At 37.6% G+C, this 16,619-nt stretch overlaps 1 protein-coding gene across 22 annotated transcripts in view; it reads right to left on the reverse strand.

The window, feature by feature from the left end:
• Positions 1-16,619, reverse strand: part of PAM (peptidylglycine alpha-amidating monooxygenase) — a 149,443-nt gene that overhangs the window by 116,333 nt on the left and 16,491 nt on the right. For all 22 annotated transcript variants that reach the window (XM_040622035.1, XM_040622034.1, XM_040622033.1 and 19 more), the window contains exon 3: positions 382-439. In XM_040622035.1, the coding sequence (XP_040477969.1) occupies positions 382-439 (58 nt within the window). The remainder of the gene's footprint in view (positions 1-381; positions 440-16,619) is intronic.

Raw genomic sequence — 16,619 nt, forward strand, 5'->3', positions numbered from 1 at the left:
GTTGAGTCTAAGTACAGTCGATTTATAGCATGAACCAGCAGGTAAATAAACAGTCTGTTGAGTGGAGTGGAATTAAGCATCCAGCCACAGACAGAAAGCCAATACTATACAAATGGGACCGCATGGTATTGGCAACCATCGACATCTGCATGCAACTCCTTAACTACTATTACTCATGAATCTCTCCAGATACAGTTTGTAATCTCGTCTCTGAGTGGCTCTCTCTAGTTTGTTTCTGCATTAGGCATGATAAATGCATTTTAGAAACTGACAGTAAAAGATTAATATGCTCATAACCATCAAAGAGAACCTTTCACCGATTTCAAATAGCTGCCCTCCCTTTGACCACCCATCCCGGCACACCGTCCAATTCATACTTACTCACGAAGGCTTCCTCATCCACTGGCAAACGCACGGACATGCAGAAGTATGTATCAGACTGTTTGAGAGAGAAAGATACAAAATCTGAATTAATCTGCTGCTAGTAAAGAAGAAGAAGAAGAAAAAAAAAAAAAAACCAGTAAAAGCATGGGCTCTATGACTGAAAAAGAACTACTGGCCCAGTGAGGTGAAGTTGCCTGCCGACTGGGTGTGACCAAGTTAATGGAAGGGCCAAGTCTAGAACATAGGTACTTCAAACATTTTTCTAGAACTCTTTCCTAACTGACTTCAAATCCTATTTATAAGAGCAGTTATCATGAGTGATATTTCTAGTACTGTCACAGTTGAAAGGCAACATTTTAGACGCTTCTATAAAAAGTGAAACACTTTAATGCACTTGACTTTAAAGTGGTAGGAGTTCGTGTTGACCATCTTCGCTATATGCATAATTAAATATTTAATTTCCTGAATCACTTTACAACTGCTCAAATATTAAATTTGAGAAGTACAATGAATAAGAGTTGGTCTTAAAATATAATATTCGGTCGTTCTCCCATACTTCAATATTTTTATGTAGAACATTGAAGAAATCAACATTAACTCAAGTTAACTTGACTCCTTTCTTTTCCAGCAACTAGTCTCTTATCTAAATGGCCACTTTTTTCCACCATCAAATTTATTAACATTAAGAATTTTTAGTGATAAAAACTGCAATTTAAAAAGAATGAGCTTCTGTTGATCTATGCATTCCACTTCCCTAGTGGAAGACCCTAGGCAGTGAAGTATGTGCCGTGGTCGATAATATACCCAATACAAGTATAGACTAAACTCATTTAATAATTCATACTTCATGGATTAATACCGTACAGTGCTGGAATCAAGAGACTCCACAAACACGGGTAGAGATCATCTGCGTATCACTAAACCTACTGGTTAGCACTGAAAAATAGTTAAATTTATACCACTTTTAAAAATGCTTTGTTGGGTGGAAATTCAAATATACCTCAAATCTGCATCTTAAACTTTGAAAAAAGTTTAGAAAAATAAGATTCAGTCTTCATTACTACGTTTATATATGCCACTTTTTCTCTCAATTGAGCCAACTGTTTTGTTTCTTAAAAGGCTTTATAATTATTTAGATTTACCTTTATTTTGCTAAGAAGGAAATATGCTGGGAAATGTTGAAGACTGCACAGCAAGGAGGTTAAGCTACGTAAATGACAGAGGTGGGGACTGTGTATCCAAAACCCGAGAATATAATGGCAAAATAAGGATTAAAGATCTTATAATCATGTACAAGATTGTTCATAAATAATTTTACAATCTTGGAATTACTAGTGTCACAAAACTCCATTCTAACATAAAAAATAGTAAGTTTAAGATTCTTTTCTATTTGGCCCTCCCAAGCTATGAGGAATTCAGGACTGGAAGCTATTCATGGCTACTACAGGCGCTGTTGCTACTATTACTATTGCCAAGCCAACAGTTACTGAAATGTTTATTATGTGCCAGGCTTAGTTCTCCACGTATTATATCATTTAATAACTAAAACAATCAAACATGGTAGATAGATACTATTATGAACTCCACTTTACAGATAGTAAGAATAATAACTAACGTTTACTGAGAACTTACTATGTGCCAACACTGTTCTAAACACTCTATAGTATTAACTTCTTTAATCCTCAAAGCACAGCTTTGTGATATAATACTATTATTCTCCCCATTTTACATATGAGGAAACTGAGGCAAACAGAGGCTAAGTAACTTTTCTGTTTGTTCTAGTCAAAACCTGGCAATAGGAGGGTAGGCTCCTGAATCCCCTCTTAGCGCAGTTTCTTTAGAAAGCTGGTGATTATAAATCTTTGCTCTGCCTCTTTAAGATGTAAATCTTCTATAACCCAGAACTGTCTTCTCACATTCAATGAGACAATTCTGCTCTGGTTCTCAGCCAGTGGAGCCTTGCTCTAACTTACATCACTGCTTCCTGTCCTATAGATACGAGAAGCTTGTTTTTCCTCTAGATAGGTGCCAATGAACAAACCCAGACGGCCCAGTCACAGGGACCAATCCCCCTAAGACCCCTCAGTGCTTTTCCCTTAGCATCCCCAGACTTCAAAGGTCTTCTGTCCTTTGTTTTGGCAGAGTTGACTTTGGTTCACACTGGACCTCCTTCACTATTATAATGGTTGTTTTTGAAGAAAATCTGTCTTTACCACTTTAACTCATGTCCACCTGATTTACCTTTTGACACTAACAAGTGTGGGAGCTGGAATCGAAACAGAGGTAGTCTGACTAATGTATTGCAGATCATTCAAAGCAATATGAACAATTAATGACTTAACAGGAAATATAAAAACAAAAGTCAATTTAAAGTAGCTAAGCCCATATTTACAGTAAGAAAGCATTAAAGGTTGCAATTAAATGCACATCAAACCAAAGTTCTTTCATATTTGGACTTAGAGTTTTTGGTTCTATTTCCTCTTTCATTTTATTCTAAACCACTTCAAGCTACTTTTGGAGTAGTTAAGTTACAGGACTAAATACATATATCAAATTCACAAAGTTGGTTCTTTTGATTAAAAATAAACAACTAGGAACAATAATGGTTCCATATACAGAATAAAGGAAACTACTATTATTCTCAGAATTGATCAGATCCATATTGGAATTCTTATTCTTATCAGCAGCTGCACAATTTAAAAGGACAGAATAATTTGGGAATATCTTCCTTCTATCAATTTTTATTTCTTGGCTTATAACTTCTCTGATAACAAGAATATATTCAGATTTCAATGGTTTCTTTTCTGTTCTGTTGAAGCCAGTTGAAAAAAAAAAATGAAGAAGAGAAGAGAGAGATCCTCTACAGAATAAATAGCATTTGGTAAAATCATTTTGGGAGAGCAACGTCTGTATTACCCAGTGCATCAGTGGTGTCCCATGCCCCATCGTACTCTGATTTACGATTTTACTTATGCCCCATTTTTCAAGATAAAGAATAATTCTGTTGGAAGAAAAGAAGGTAAAACTTTTTTTTCTAAAAATGAGCACACTAAAAAATACCATGTGTATCAAATCAATAATTAGCCTTCGGCTGGAAGCTCTGAAGACCAGTTCAACAGAACAGAGAATAACAAAAAGTCATTTATTCTTTTCTCTGCGAGTGTAAAAGATGTCAGTGCTTTTGTTGTATAGTATCCTGGTAATACAGTTTGGTTCCTAAAATTAAGTTGAGAGCTCAAGATCTCTGTAAGGAAGGTCATTTCCAGGGTTTAATTGGAGAAGCCGTATCTTAAAGATGACTCAGGGCCAAGTTCTTGTCTCCCGTGGGCTGGCTCAGTCTGAGTAAGCCCGATTTTTGTGTTACTTCATTTTCTTCTCTGTGACTAGGACTAACAGGCACCGCATCTTTTTTTTTTTTTTTTTTTTTTACAGAAATAGAAACTGATTCACAGAAAGGTTATTGATCTACGTAAGGCCACTCAGGTAGTTAGTGTCAGAATAAGGATTAGAAGTCCTCAGGTTTACACCTTCAAGATGACTAGAGATAACTACGTGTCTTTCCTGCCACTTTCTTGCCATTAATCTAGTTTCTTGCCATTTTAATCTAGTTAAATGTGATTCTGGAGAGTCCTTTGAACCTTCATACCTCTTTTTCTCTATAAGACTAAATCCTATATTTTAAAATTAAATGTAAGGCTCTTCATAAGTAAATGAATAACATTTTTTTATAAGATAGGTAATTTGCAGAAGAATGGATCAGACAATAGCCTTTGCCTAACGATTACGAACTCATTACAACACAAGGAAAGAAAGATTATTTAGGTGATTACAAAATACTGTTTCATCAATATAGGTTAACTTCTATAGCAGGTCACCAAGAAGGAATAGTTACCTTAAATTTAAACTTCATGCTGTAAGCAGTAGTCAATATAAGAATTTAAGGCTATAATAACATGTAATCACATAGTTAACTACTAGCAACCCTGCTACCGAGAAACTCTTTTTTTAAAAAAACAAAGCCTTCTGAGACAACAATTTTAAGAAAACTGGGACAATATATTTCTCAGAGTAATACCATTATATCACTGATAGGAACAAGTAACCAGTTATGCTTTACTTTTTTGCAGGATAACCACTATCTAACAGTACCCTGATCAGATAAATAACCCCGCACGCTTTGTCAACAACACAAAAAAATTCAACTGATTTAAACATACGATCAATATTTACCATATGATACCTTGTCAAAGGGAAAACATTTATTGAGCCTCCTACTTTATTCTAGAAGTTTTCCATCTTTGTTATTTTCCATGATAACACTGCCAGGTAGGTGTTACAGACACTGTTTTAAAGGTGTAAAACTGAAGTTCAAACAGGTAAGTAACTTTGTGATTAAACAAAATTCTCAAAACTGATGAAATGGAATTTGAACCCAGTTCATTAAAACACTTCTCTGTCCACAATGTGAAGATAGCTATTAAAAGGTTGTTTTTCAAATCTCTCTAATATCTGAAAAGTAAATATCAGTTCCTAGGCACAACTTTAGTTGTTTACTTCATTAAGGGGAGAAATAAAGGAATCCAAGACACATAAAATTTAACAAGAAGTTTAAGCCCAAGTCCCCTAAATTTTCAATAGCATCTGAGAGTATCTCACGAAAGCTTGTTGACAAACTGCAAAGAACTAGACTAGAACCACAGCGATTTAATTGTGCCATTATTTTGTTTCTACAGAGTAAAGCTATTTGAAAGCATATACATAACTCAGATCAGTGTTTCTCTCTAACACATTCTGAAGACACAAACACAGCATCTTACTGCCCATTGTAATAGTTTCTTCATTTGAACACACTGTCCCAGAGAGGATGCTTCCATAATTCAACCCAAACTACCAGTACAACCTTTCACAATTTTTCATACATCATCATCATGAATCCTCTTTTTCTCTCTGTGGGAAGAACACAGTATGTGAGCTTGGCGCCAGGGGACTGTCTGTAAAATACTGCGGATTCAAACTGCTAACATAAGGCTCAGACGTACAAGAAGGGAGAAGTAATGTGAATCTACACAGCCATGCTTCCCAGTGCTCTCTGTTATGGCACATCAGCCAAATCTGAATCAAGAGGGATATGATATTGCTGATGCCTCTTTACTGCTGCTACTGGGAACTATCCAAGAAAAGCACATTTTTCCGACAAAAGAAGTATGCTAGAAATGAAAGAAAAGTGCTTATTGCTAAGAACTCCTGTTATATCCTATTATTACCCATTTTTTAAAAGATTTCATTTATTTATTTGAGAGAGAGATCATGCATGAGCAGGGGGGAGGGGGAGAGGGAGAGGGAAAAGCAGACTCCCCACTGAGCAAGGGAGCCCAACGTGGAGCTCGATTCTAGGACCCCAAGATCATGACCTGAGCCAGAGACAGCCAGGCGCCCCTATTACTACCCACTTTAAACCAAGAGTTCTTGTGCAGACAATAGGGTTCAGTAACACCTTACTTACATTATTTAAAAAGTGTTCTTTATTTTGATTTAGTTGTTTGTGAGACAGAGATGCAGTGGTTTCTACAGAATAAGCAGTTAATAAAATCAACTGCTTATTTAAATTAATATGGAACAAACAAAACCATCTGTTCACAAAAAAACAGTAATTTTTGTTTTGGGAAACTAGAGGTACCATTCAGATTCTAGTGCGGAACACTACGATTTGATCCTGATTAGATAATATTCTCACTGCCCTTATATTGTTTGGACTTACAGATCCCTGCAGACGATCTTTCTTAAGGAGATTCTCCAAGGTGGTGGCACAAATAGGCATACAAACAGACAATATGACCTAGTTTCACCCGGGTATGGTTATTTCTGCGGCTGTTTGCAAATCAATGGTTGTTCTCTGTGAATACGCCACAACCCATAGAGACATTATATTGTGTATGGCGTGGTCTCTGGTAACTTTTCTCAGCCACTCCTTGTTAAACAACCAGAGCAGTGAAACCATCTCATGGTGGTGACTGTGACTTTGAGCCTTCAAGTCGTTGCTTGTGAAGCAAGTAGTAACCTCTTTACCAACCGAGGTCATGCACAGTTTAAATCCAATCCAGACAAACTGTGGAGGCTCTAAAAAGCCCTTCATTTTCATACTGTACTCACTTTGGGTTTATGTATTTTTTTTAAGGTTTTATTTATTTACTTGAGATAGAGAAAGCAAGAGAGAGTGAGCATGGGGGCGGGGAGAGGGAGCAGGGGCAGAGGGAGAGAGAGGGGCAGACTCCCTGCTGAGCAGGGCACAACTTGGGGTTCCACGCAGGGCTGGACCTGGGACTCCATCCCAGGACCCCGGGATTATGACCTGAGCGGAGGCAGATGCTTAACCGACTGAGCCACCCAGGTGCCCTCTCACTTCGGGTTTAAATAACTTGAGTTCTGCAAAGAACTAGTGGAAACCTCAGGCACTGATGGTAGTGATGGCAGTCCAACAAAGCAAAGGCTCAGAAAATGATGAGGCCTCTCTGACAAGGATCTTAGTTAGGAGAGGAAGGAGGCAATTGGAAAAGTGTTTTTCAAAATCTTCTTTCAATTGATCCAGTTTGAAAATGGAATCAAATTGCTATATCCCAAAGTGATTTTAATGCATGCTTAGTAAACTTAACCTGACACAGTAGTCTGTATTTTTAACATCAACCTAGTATAAAAGAAAGCTAAAGCAAAGGAAAATTAGAGCACAACACAAATGCTTTCCTGGAGCAAAACTCAGGTTGGAAGAGTCTACCTCTCCGGGCGAACCAAGAACCAGACTCTTAACTACAGAGAAGAAACTGAGGGTTACCGGAGCCGAGGCTGGCGGGGAATGGGCTAAATGGTGATAGGGGATTAAGGAGGGCACCAGGTATTGTATGTAAGTGATGAATCACTAAATTCTACACCAGAAACCAATATTATATTGCATGTTCACTAATTGGAATTTAAATAAAAATCTGGAGAAAATAAAAGAATCAAGAAAAACCTTAAGGAAGACTTTCTATTTCAGATGTTGCATTCTATATTAAAAAGCGTTAACAGGCTATTAAACGTCTTCAGCAATATATATTTATGTTGCAAAGCTGGGAGAAGATGAGGAATAAAAAAAACTTTTTAATTTCAAAAAGAACCAAGTCTACCTCTCTAAAATGAGAACTTAAGATACTTACTTACAGATAAAATCCCTTAAAGTCTCCCCTTGTATATACTCTAACCTAATTTTCCCTTTGCTGTTGTCTTTCCTTTAACATATACTAAAAAATGTGTCTTTTTATGTTTATATTCATTAACCTCTGGAATAAATAGTCATAGTGAAGGTTTTATGTTAAAAAATAATCTCAAATTGACTAAAAGAAAGTATTCTCCAAAACGTTCTACTCTTGTCCTAAGCATTAAGCTATAAGTTCCAGGCCCACCAACGTTTTGGATGTTTAGCCCAATCGAGAATGTCATCTTCTTGAATGATGTCTGTCTTGCATCCTAAGTATTTAGAATAACATCTGGCACACACTGGGAGCTCTATACATATTTGCTGAATTTTATATGTACCTTCTTCCTTTGGTAGCAAAAAACTGACAATTTAAGAAAGGCCGAAGTGAAACCTGTACTATAGATGCTGCCTAATTAGGGTTTTATACAGCACCACTTTTTCATATGAATTTTATCCTTCAGCTGATTCATCCCAGAATCCCATTTGCATTTTTAAACTATAATCACACTGTGGCTGATGATGACAAGATTCTTAATGCCAAGTAGCTCAAGTGGAAGCTACTTCCTGGCAAGGGCTCCTCTTTGGGAATGACAAATCTGTACGAGCAAATGAGGAAGGAAAAAATATTTTGGTGAGTGAACATCTGTCTTAGCGCTTTCACACACTTTCATTTAAGAGAAAACAGAAAGGCACATACTAATAACAGTCTATAATTAACGCCCAAGCCACAACAGGTGGTGACAGTGGTGGGATCCTCCTTGGATTCTTGATTCTGGGGAAGTTATGTGAGAGGAAACTACTGCTCTCAACAGGGGTTGCTGATGACCTCTACTACTTACCTTTCCCAAGCTTACGCCAGTGGTTTATGCTTTTCATCAAGTCTCCCCCAAATGAAAGCTTTCTGAACCTTGTGCCAACATTCCCTAGTCACACCCATGTTCCTCTCTTTTAGCAGCAGATTGGAAAATGACTATCTCAAATCTGTTTGGAGGTACTTCAGAACAGAGAGGGTCCCACAGTCCCTACCTCCAAACGCCACATTTCTATGCTAAGTTGCTTACATTTGATTCTAGGACAATATGGTGTCATGGAAGAGAAGCTCTGGACTCGAACAGCTCTGTCAATTACTTCACTACCTGAGTTGCATTCTACTCTCTTGAAATTTAAAATGAACCATCAGAAAACAAAGTGGTCTACACAATTTCTGTTCTTTCTGGGGCTGTTCCCTTATGCCTTGTCATAGTCATTTCATTGCCCACCTTTAAATCTCTTTTAATGTCTGCGTAGAAATCTGTTCTTCCACCTATCCATTCACTCATTCAACAAACGTATTTGTTGGGCAGCTCCCATAAAACTGTGAGCAAAAGTATACATAGTTTCTGTTCTCACAAAGCTTGCAGTCTGCCAGCAGAGCAGACAAATAATCACACAAATAAAAGTCAAATTTTTGCTAGTTTAAATAATACATGGGAGAAGTAAAGGTTGCTATAAGAGCCAGGAATTCAGGGGAAATGACATAGATGAAGGAGGATTAGCAAAGTTTTAGACATAGGAAATAGTATTTTCAAAGGTCCTATAATTGGAGAGAATTTGATGTGACTGAGAAAACAAAAGTCAGTGCATACAGACAGGCAAAACAAGTTAAATTGGACTGGAAAAGGAGATATGGGCACACACTGTTAGACCTTGTGGTCCATGTTAAGGACTCTGGTTATTTTATTTTTTCTTTTTTCTTCTTACATTTATTAATTTATTTTTGGAATCTCTACACCCAACATGGGGCTCAAACTCACAATCCCAAGATCAAGAGTTCCACACTCTTCCAAATGAGCCAGCCAGATGCCCATCTTTTGTTTTTCTTGAGAGCAACAGGAAAACAATGACATTTTTTGTGAGGAAACTGACATGGAGGTTCAAATCAGAGAGGTGAGTAAAAGGGCCAGGTAGTTATTCAGAAAAGTGATATTAGCTTGAAACTGGGTGTTGGCACTAAAGAAGGAGAAAAGAGAACAGATTTTAGAGATATTTAAAAGGTAAAATAGGGACGTGTGGGTGGTGTAGCTGGTTAAGCGTTCGACTCTTGATTTCGGCTCAGGTCATGATATCAGGGTGCTGGGATCCAGCCCCGCATCTGGCTCCCCACTCAGTGGGAGTCTGCTTGTCTCCCTCTCCCTCTGCCCCAGCCCCTGCCCCTGCTCAAGCGCTTGCTCTCTCTCTCTCAAATCAATGAATAAATCATAAATAAATGGTAAAATAGACATGAACTAGGGAGTGGACTCGAATGAAAGGGAAGGAGGCAATATCAAGGATGATTCCTAGATTTCTGGTGTGCATAACTGAATGCACAGGTAGCAGTCAAGACCTAAAACACAAGAAGACCAGGTTTGAAGAAAATGGATTTGTCATTGGACAACTGTACTTAAAAAGCTTTTGAAAAATCTATAAGTAAATATCAAATGGGAAGTTCGGTCAAAGTTCCTTTTAGAGGAAAGGCCTAGAAATGTAAATTTATGCCACATATAAGTTCGGTGGTAACTGGGCAGTGGGTGTGGAGGAAGCTCTTTTGGTAGAGTAGAGAACAGAAAAAACAAGTTGCTGAGCCGTTGAGTGGCTGGCCAAAGAAAGAGCAGCCGCCGAGGTCAGAGAAAAACCAGGAGAGTTATATCCAGAAGCTGAAAAAAGGGAATGTTTCAAGGAGGAAGTAGTTGACAATGTCTCTAGTTAAAACCCACATGTTAGCAGTGTTCTCACAGGGATGCCTACAATTCAATACTAACATTTGGACATCTACTTTTTTTGTGTGTTAATACTTTTAACTTATTTTAAGGGACCCAGTTCCTCCTGGTAGCTCCTCCTGCAAGGACTATGACTCTGGATACTCTGGCCCCATGACTCAGGGTCTTCTCAGGGCTATGTGAAGCTTCCACCACACTCACAATCCAAATTCCCCACAGACTCTCCAGTGTTGGCCATCTACGCTGCCTCCCAATAAAGAAATGCCTGCAGCAACAGTACACGGCAGAGTCACCACAAAGTTCTCCCACCAGCTCTTTCGGTGATGGTCACAGGGCCTGTGCCGACTTGGGAAACAGGAAAGAACATCAGTGAAAAGGAAAATGAAAAAACAAATAGGGGCACCTGGCTGGCTCAGTCAGAAGAGCATGCAACTCTTGATCTTAGGGTTGTGGGTTTAAGCCCCACATTGGGTGTAGAGATTACTAAAAAAAATAATAAAATCAACTTTAAAAAAAAGAAAAGAAAGGAAAAAAAATAACAACAGCAACAAAAATCAAAGCAGCCTGAAGAAAAATGACGGGTCAATAAGTCAGCTTAAAATAAAACCTCCAAATATTCAAAATAAAACAATATAAGGAAAATTATTTGAAGCAATACTGGTATTATAGAAGTTCAGCAGAGTATAGAACCACCAAGTAATGAATCTCTATGCATGCTTGCTGATTTCCAACCAAGAAACTACTTCTACTCCATAGACTAGTGGTGTGAACAAAACCCAGCAATCTGAATGCGTGATTTACCCCTTTGGCACACACTGATTCTAATTTCTTGTCATGGATTAAGGACTCATGAGATGATATACTATAAAAGTGCATACTTCATACATAAAATAATTAGAGAAGTACAAATATTACAATATTAAAATAGGCAACTTTTTAGTAATAGTCCAACAGACTTCAGCATACTTGTAAAAATGTTACAGTTCTGGGCAAAAATCTAAGTCTTCGGTATTATATATTTGTAATGAGTTGAATATTGTGAAAATATAAAACTCTTGTAGTCACATTTCTCCCCCAAATAAATCACATTTGGTTCCCCAGAAGCCATTCTGTTATTATGGCTCCAAAGAAGGAGGCAGGGCTACTGCTGGCTATGAAAGAGAGAGAACAGGCATAGCAGAAGGCGGAGGAAATGAAAGGAAGTCTCTGGCCAAGAGGAAGTTAATTTCATAGTCACACATGAGATGTCAGAGTTGATACCAATGAAGAGAACTGAGCCCAAGAATTCCCTTCATTTGAAGCCCTTTCCACTGCCCAAGGCTATTCATATAAGACCAGTCCTTTTCATAGACCCAGATATTATCCTGACAAATAAAAAAGGAAGGCGGAAAGGAAAAAGCCTAATCAAAAGTTGGGAAGACTGAACCCAAAGGGAGTGTGATACCCTCCAAAGATACTTTTAAGATTTCCTTCCCTTACTATTCAGAGGGTCAGGAGCTTAGAAGCTAAATTAGATCAGTTTTTTAAAAAGTAAAATCTTTATTTTCTTTGCATTCCTGAAGAGCAGTGTATGAATTGTGACTCTGCTACACACATAAGCAAAGAACAATTTGTAAATTAATGTATCAGTTTATTATTTGTACTTTTACTATTTAGCATTAGTAACTGGAATCGGTATGGTATACCATGGCCTGACAAATTTCCTCTGGAAGACATGTAAAACATGTAAGTAATCTTGTAAGGCTCAAGTACAGTTATGTACTCATGGCAATGATTAACAGAATTTCTTGACCTGCAAGATGACTGACTTCTTATTTCATTGATTGTGGTACTTAAAATTGGTACAAACATTTCAAAAAAGCAAAATGGCAATGCATGGTTAGGGCTATGAAAGCGTTCATCAAAAACAGCCCTTTTTCTCCTTCTCATGAATTGAGCACATACCAGGAATTACCACAAAGACCATATTAATCAAATACCTACCTTCTGTCATATATAAGAGGCTTAAGAACATGTTTATGACACAAAGAGGACATCTGGTTGCACATTGCAGAAGAACAACTCAAAATGGCTTACACAGAGATGCAGTCTCTCACATATGTGTGGTGTGATGTCATCAAGGACTTTGGTTCTTTCCATCTATCAGTTTTATCGTATTCGGTATATTGCCTCTCATCGGTAGGATTCTTTCGTCATTATTACAGGATGGTTGCAGCAGCTTCCAGTATCATCGTCCCAGAAACTAATTCCCAAAGGACAACAGAGGGAAAGTCTCTTCCTTCAGTTCCATTTCAAGAGTGAAGCTTTCCCAGAAGCACTTGCTTACAGCAGAATTCCCTTCACATCTAAATGGCCAGAACTGTACCACATGCATTCTCTAAACCAATCATATTAAGGGTAAAGGAATTACCATGACTGGCTTAGTCTAATCAAGAGTCACTTTCTGGGCTAGGGAAGGTCAAAAAAGAGAGGAAGAAAAATGCTCGCAGAGTAGGCAACCAATAGGTCCTGACAGAATATTCCTGAGAACAAAAACCAAAACCCTCATAATTCTAAATTTAACCAGTGGTAGATAATCTTTGGGCAACTGGGTCCGTTTCAATGTATTGATCTGTGATGTTCAGAATTTTTGAAATCTTTGTCTTCTTGTCTAGTCAAATAATTATGTCAACTAAATATATACTCAATTAGACATTTTCTGCTGAATCTCTTAACTAGATGCCAAAATACACTAAGATTTAGGGACCAAGAATGGAAGAGCGGATAAAACGCCAAATTCCCAGTTTGGCAAACCTGATGATCTTCAGGGAAATAAGAGATGGAAAGCCAGTTTCATCCTGAGTTTAAGAAAAGACAACTGCGCCTTCTGAAAAAAATGCTTTTTTCTTCAAAAGAAGTGGTACCGCAGGCATGGGGTACTTATGTTTAATGATGAAGTCATATATTTAACCATAATGATCAAGGGCAAAGTCATTCTGTCTCTCTTCACCTCCCTCACAGTGATTTTGCAGCCTATTCATTTTCCTTAGATTTCAACTCATAAAGAAAACATTACAACAGATCTGCATCCTTTGTCTCGAACTTCTAAGAGGAACTATAAAATCAAATATAAAAATATTCTTCGGAATGCTCTTTGTTTTTCCTCTGCACATCATAAACATCTCTGTTTCAACATTAGGCAGTTAGAACAAAGCTCCTTGTTTGCTAGTCTGTCTCTTGTTATTAGATTGTGTTTTAAAGGCTGAAGACTTGATTTATTCTTGTTTGTATTCCCAAAGACCACTTGGCATAAGAACCGGGTATATAGTGAATGTTGGTTGAATTCATTTGTTGAATTTTTTTAAACTACATGACTAATAACCTTTCATAACGGGCCTGTTCCTACAAAAATAGCTCCAGAGCATTGAGTCACTTTTTCCTTTAAGGATTTTATTTATGTTTTTTTTTAAAGACTATCAAACCAAATTTATCCCACTGTAATTTTCCAACTTCCATTGAAAGACAGTATTAATTATTCAAGAAAAGGAATGACTCTACAAAGGTTGTCTTCTCTTTGTGTCTCAACTCCCAGGGGTGGATACTTGTCATATAGTTAATGGAGTTATTGTTATAATGAACCAAATAGCTGTAGAAACAGCAAATGTCCATTTTCCAGATATATTTTTACTTGGCACCAGTTCATTTTACATTATAAACATAAATAACTGCACTTCATTCAGTATTGGTGTCATTCTTTAAGCCAGCTTGGAAATTAGGGAAATGCCTAATTCTAAATCAGCTTCATTTTTTAATTTTACTTATTTTTTTAAAAATTAAGTTCTTTGAGAGAGAGAGAGCGAGCAAGAGCAGGAGGAGGGGCAGAGGGAGAGAGAGAAGCAAACTCCCCCCTTAGCAGGGAGCCAGATGCGGGGCTCAATTGCACGACCCTGGGATCATGACCTGAGCCGAAGGCAGGTGCTTAACTGACTGAGCCACCCTGGTGCCCCATGACTTACTTATTTTAAACTGGAAATTTGTACCTCTTCATCTCCTTTATCTATTTCGCTCCTCCTCCCTCACCTCTGGCAACCACCAGTTTGTTCTTTGTATTTAAAAGCCTGTTTGCTTGCTTTGTATTTTGGATTCCACATATAAGTGAAATGATATGGTATTTATCTTTCTCTGTCTTACTTCACTTAGCATAATACCCTCTAGTCCCATCCATCATGTTGTCTCAAATGGCAAGATCTCATTATTTTTTAGGGCTGAGTAATATTCTAGTGTGTGTGTCTGTGTGTGTGTGTGTGTGTGTGTGTATCTTTTTTATTCATCAATGGACACTTTGGTTGTTTGCATAGCCTAATGTAAAAAAATGTTACAATAGGTTTAGGGGTGCCTGTATCTTTTCAAATTAGTGCTTTCATTTTCTTTGGGTAAATAACCAGTAGTGGAATTACTGGATCATATGGCATTTCTATTTTAATTTTTTAAGGAATCTCCATACTGTTTTCCACAGTTGTTGTACCAATTTACGTTCCCACCATCATGCACAAGAGTCTCCCTGGAGGAAAGTTTCTTTTTACAAAAGTATTTCCATTGACAAATTTGGAAGAAATGACATAATTAGAATACTCATCATTTGCAACTTGTAATGAATCTAGGCAATGATAAATATTCATGGCTGCTAAAACCAATAGGTGAAAAGCTGATAGGAAACTTTATAATGGGTCAGTCAACTTCCCAATTCTTAATTTAATCACAGGGATTTACATCATAAGAAGAGAGATAATCAGACATTCTATGTTGCCTATTGGTTTAATTTAACATCACCTATGAAAATTTCTTGCTAAAAACTCTCAATTCGATCAAGCCTTTAGATGTACTAATACAGGAAATATAAGGGACAGAGGTACATGTTACATGACACTCTAGTGATGCAATCAGCAAAACCTAGAATACAGAAAACTCTTAGGACAAATACTGTTTTCTTCACAAATAAATTACAAGGGAAAAAAGAGACAAAAGGAATCTCAAAAGTCCTTATAAAGGAGACATATCGACAAGATTTACCATGTGGGGTATGTTTGGATCCTGATGCAAACCAACCAACATTTAAAAAATATAACAGAGAAACTTGACATTGACTAGCTATTTGGTGATATAATGGTAATCGTGCTTGTCTTTAAAAACAAAGGTCTTATTTGGAAAATACTCATTGAAATATTGTGAAAGGAAATGATGTCTAGTAGACGCCTCAAAATAATTCCATGTGTATGTTGGGGGAGGAATGAAGTAGGGGCTACAGATAAAAGAAGCCTGACCATGAGTGGGGGTTCATTATACATTATACAAGCCTTTTTAATTTTGTGAATATTAGAAGCTTTCCATTGAAAATGTTTAAAATATAAAAAAGATATAGTTTGTCCTTGGGAATCTTCGCTACCAACCTATCAATATAATAACCAGCAAACTGAACAATAAACGTATCTTGATTCCATATATATTTTGATCCTGGCACATAAAAATAGATAACAATTCTCTTCCTTCAGAAACTTCAAAATTGGGGCGCCTGGGTGGCACAGCGGTTAAGCGTCTGCCTTCGGCTCAGGGCGTGATCCCGGCATTATGGGATCGAGCCCCACATCAGGCTCTTCCGCTATGAGCCTGCTTCTTCCTCTCCCACTCCCCCTGCTTGTGTTCCCTCTCTCGCTGGCTGTCTTTATCTCTGTCGAATAAATAAATAAAATCTTTAAAAAAAAGAAAAAAGAAACTTCAAAATCTAGTGAAGAAGACAAAGCCTACCCTTAGGAAGAGTGAAGTGTTAAGCTTACTGTTAAGGGCTAGAAGAGTTATAGGAGAGTCCAGAGAAGGGGGAGCCTCACAAGTGATGACTTGATCCTAATAGGACCAGACCAGGGGCAAGGAGGAGGGCCATCTGGCTGGGCCTAACATTCAGAGGGCCTTTTCTTCTAGCAAGATTATGCAGGGAGCGAGAGACAGACAGACAGACAAGACTGAAAAAAGATGGCATTTATCTTACAAGTTTCAACTTGTCCACAACTTGTAATTCACAGACTTAACATATCTTACAAATCTTGTCATTTTCTTGTGAATGGCACTGTACCATTTCTATAATAAAAGTATTCATTTGCTAAATTAAACATTAAAATATATCAGTCAAGTTTCCTTTACGAAACAGAAGGCAAAACAAAGGGGACAACTGAGGAAAATGTTAACCAAGGAAGCAAGAACAAAGCTGTGGGCCAGGTTAAAGGAAGCATGTAAGTGTTGAA

This window comes from Ursus maritimus, unplaced genomic scaffold (assembly GCF_017311325.1).
Source record: "Ursus maritimus isolate PB19 unplaced genomic scaffold, ASM1731132v1 scaffold_5, whole genome shotgun sequence".
Classification (NCBI taxonomy): domain Eukaryota; kingdom Metazoa; phylum Chordata; class Mammalia; order Carnivora; family Ursidae; genus Ursus; species Ursus maritimus.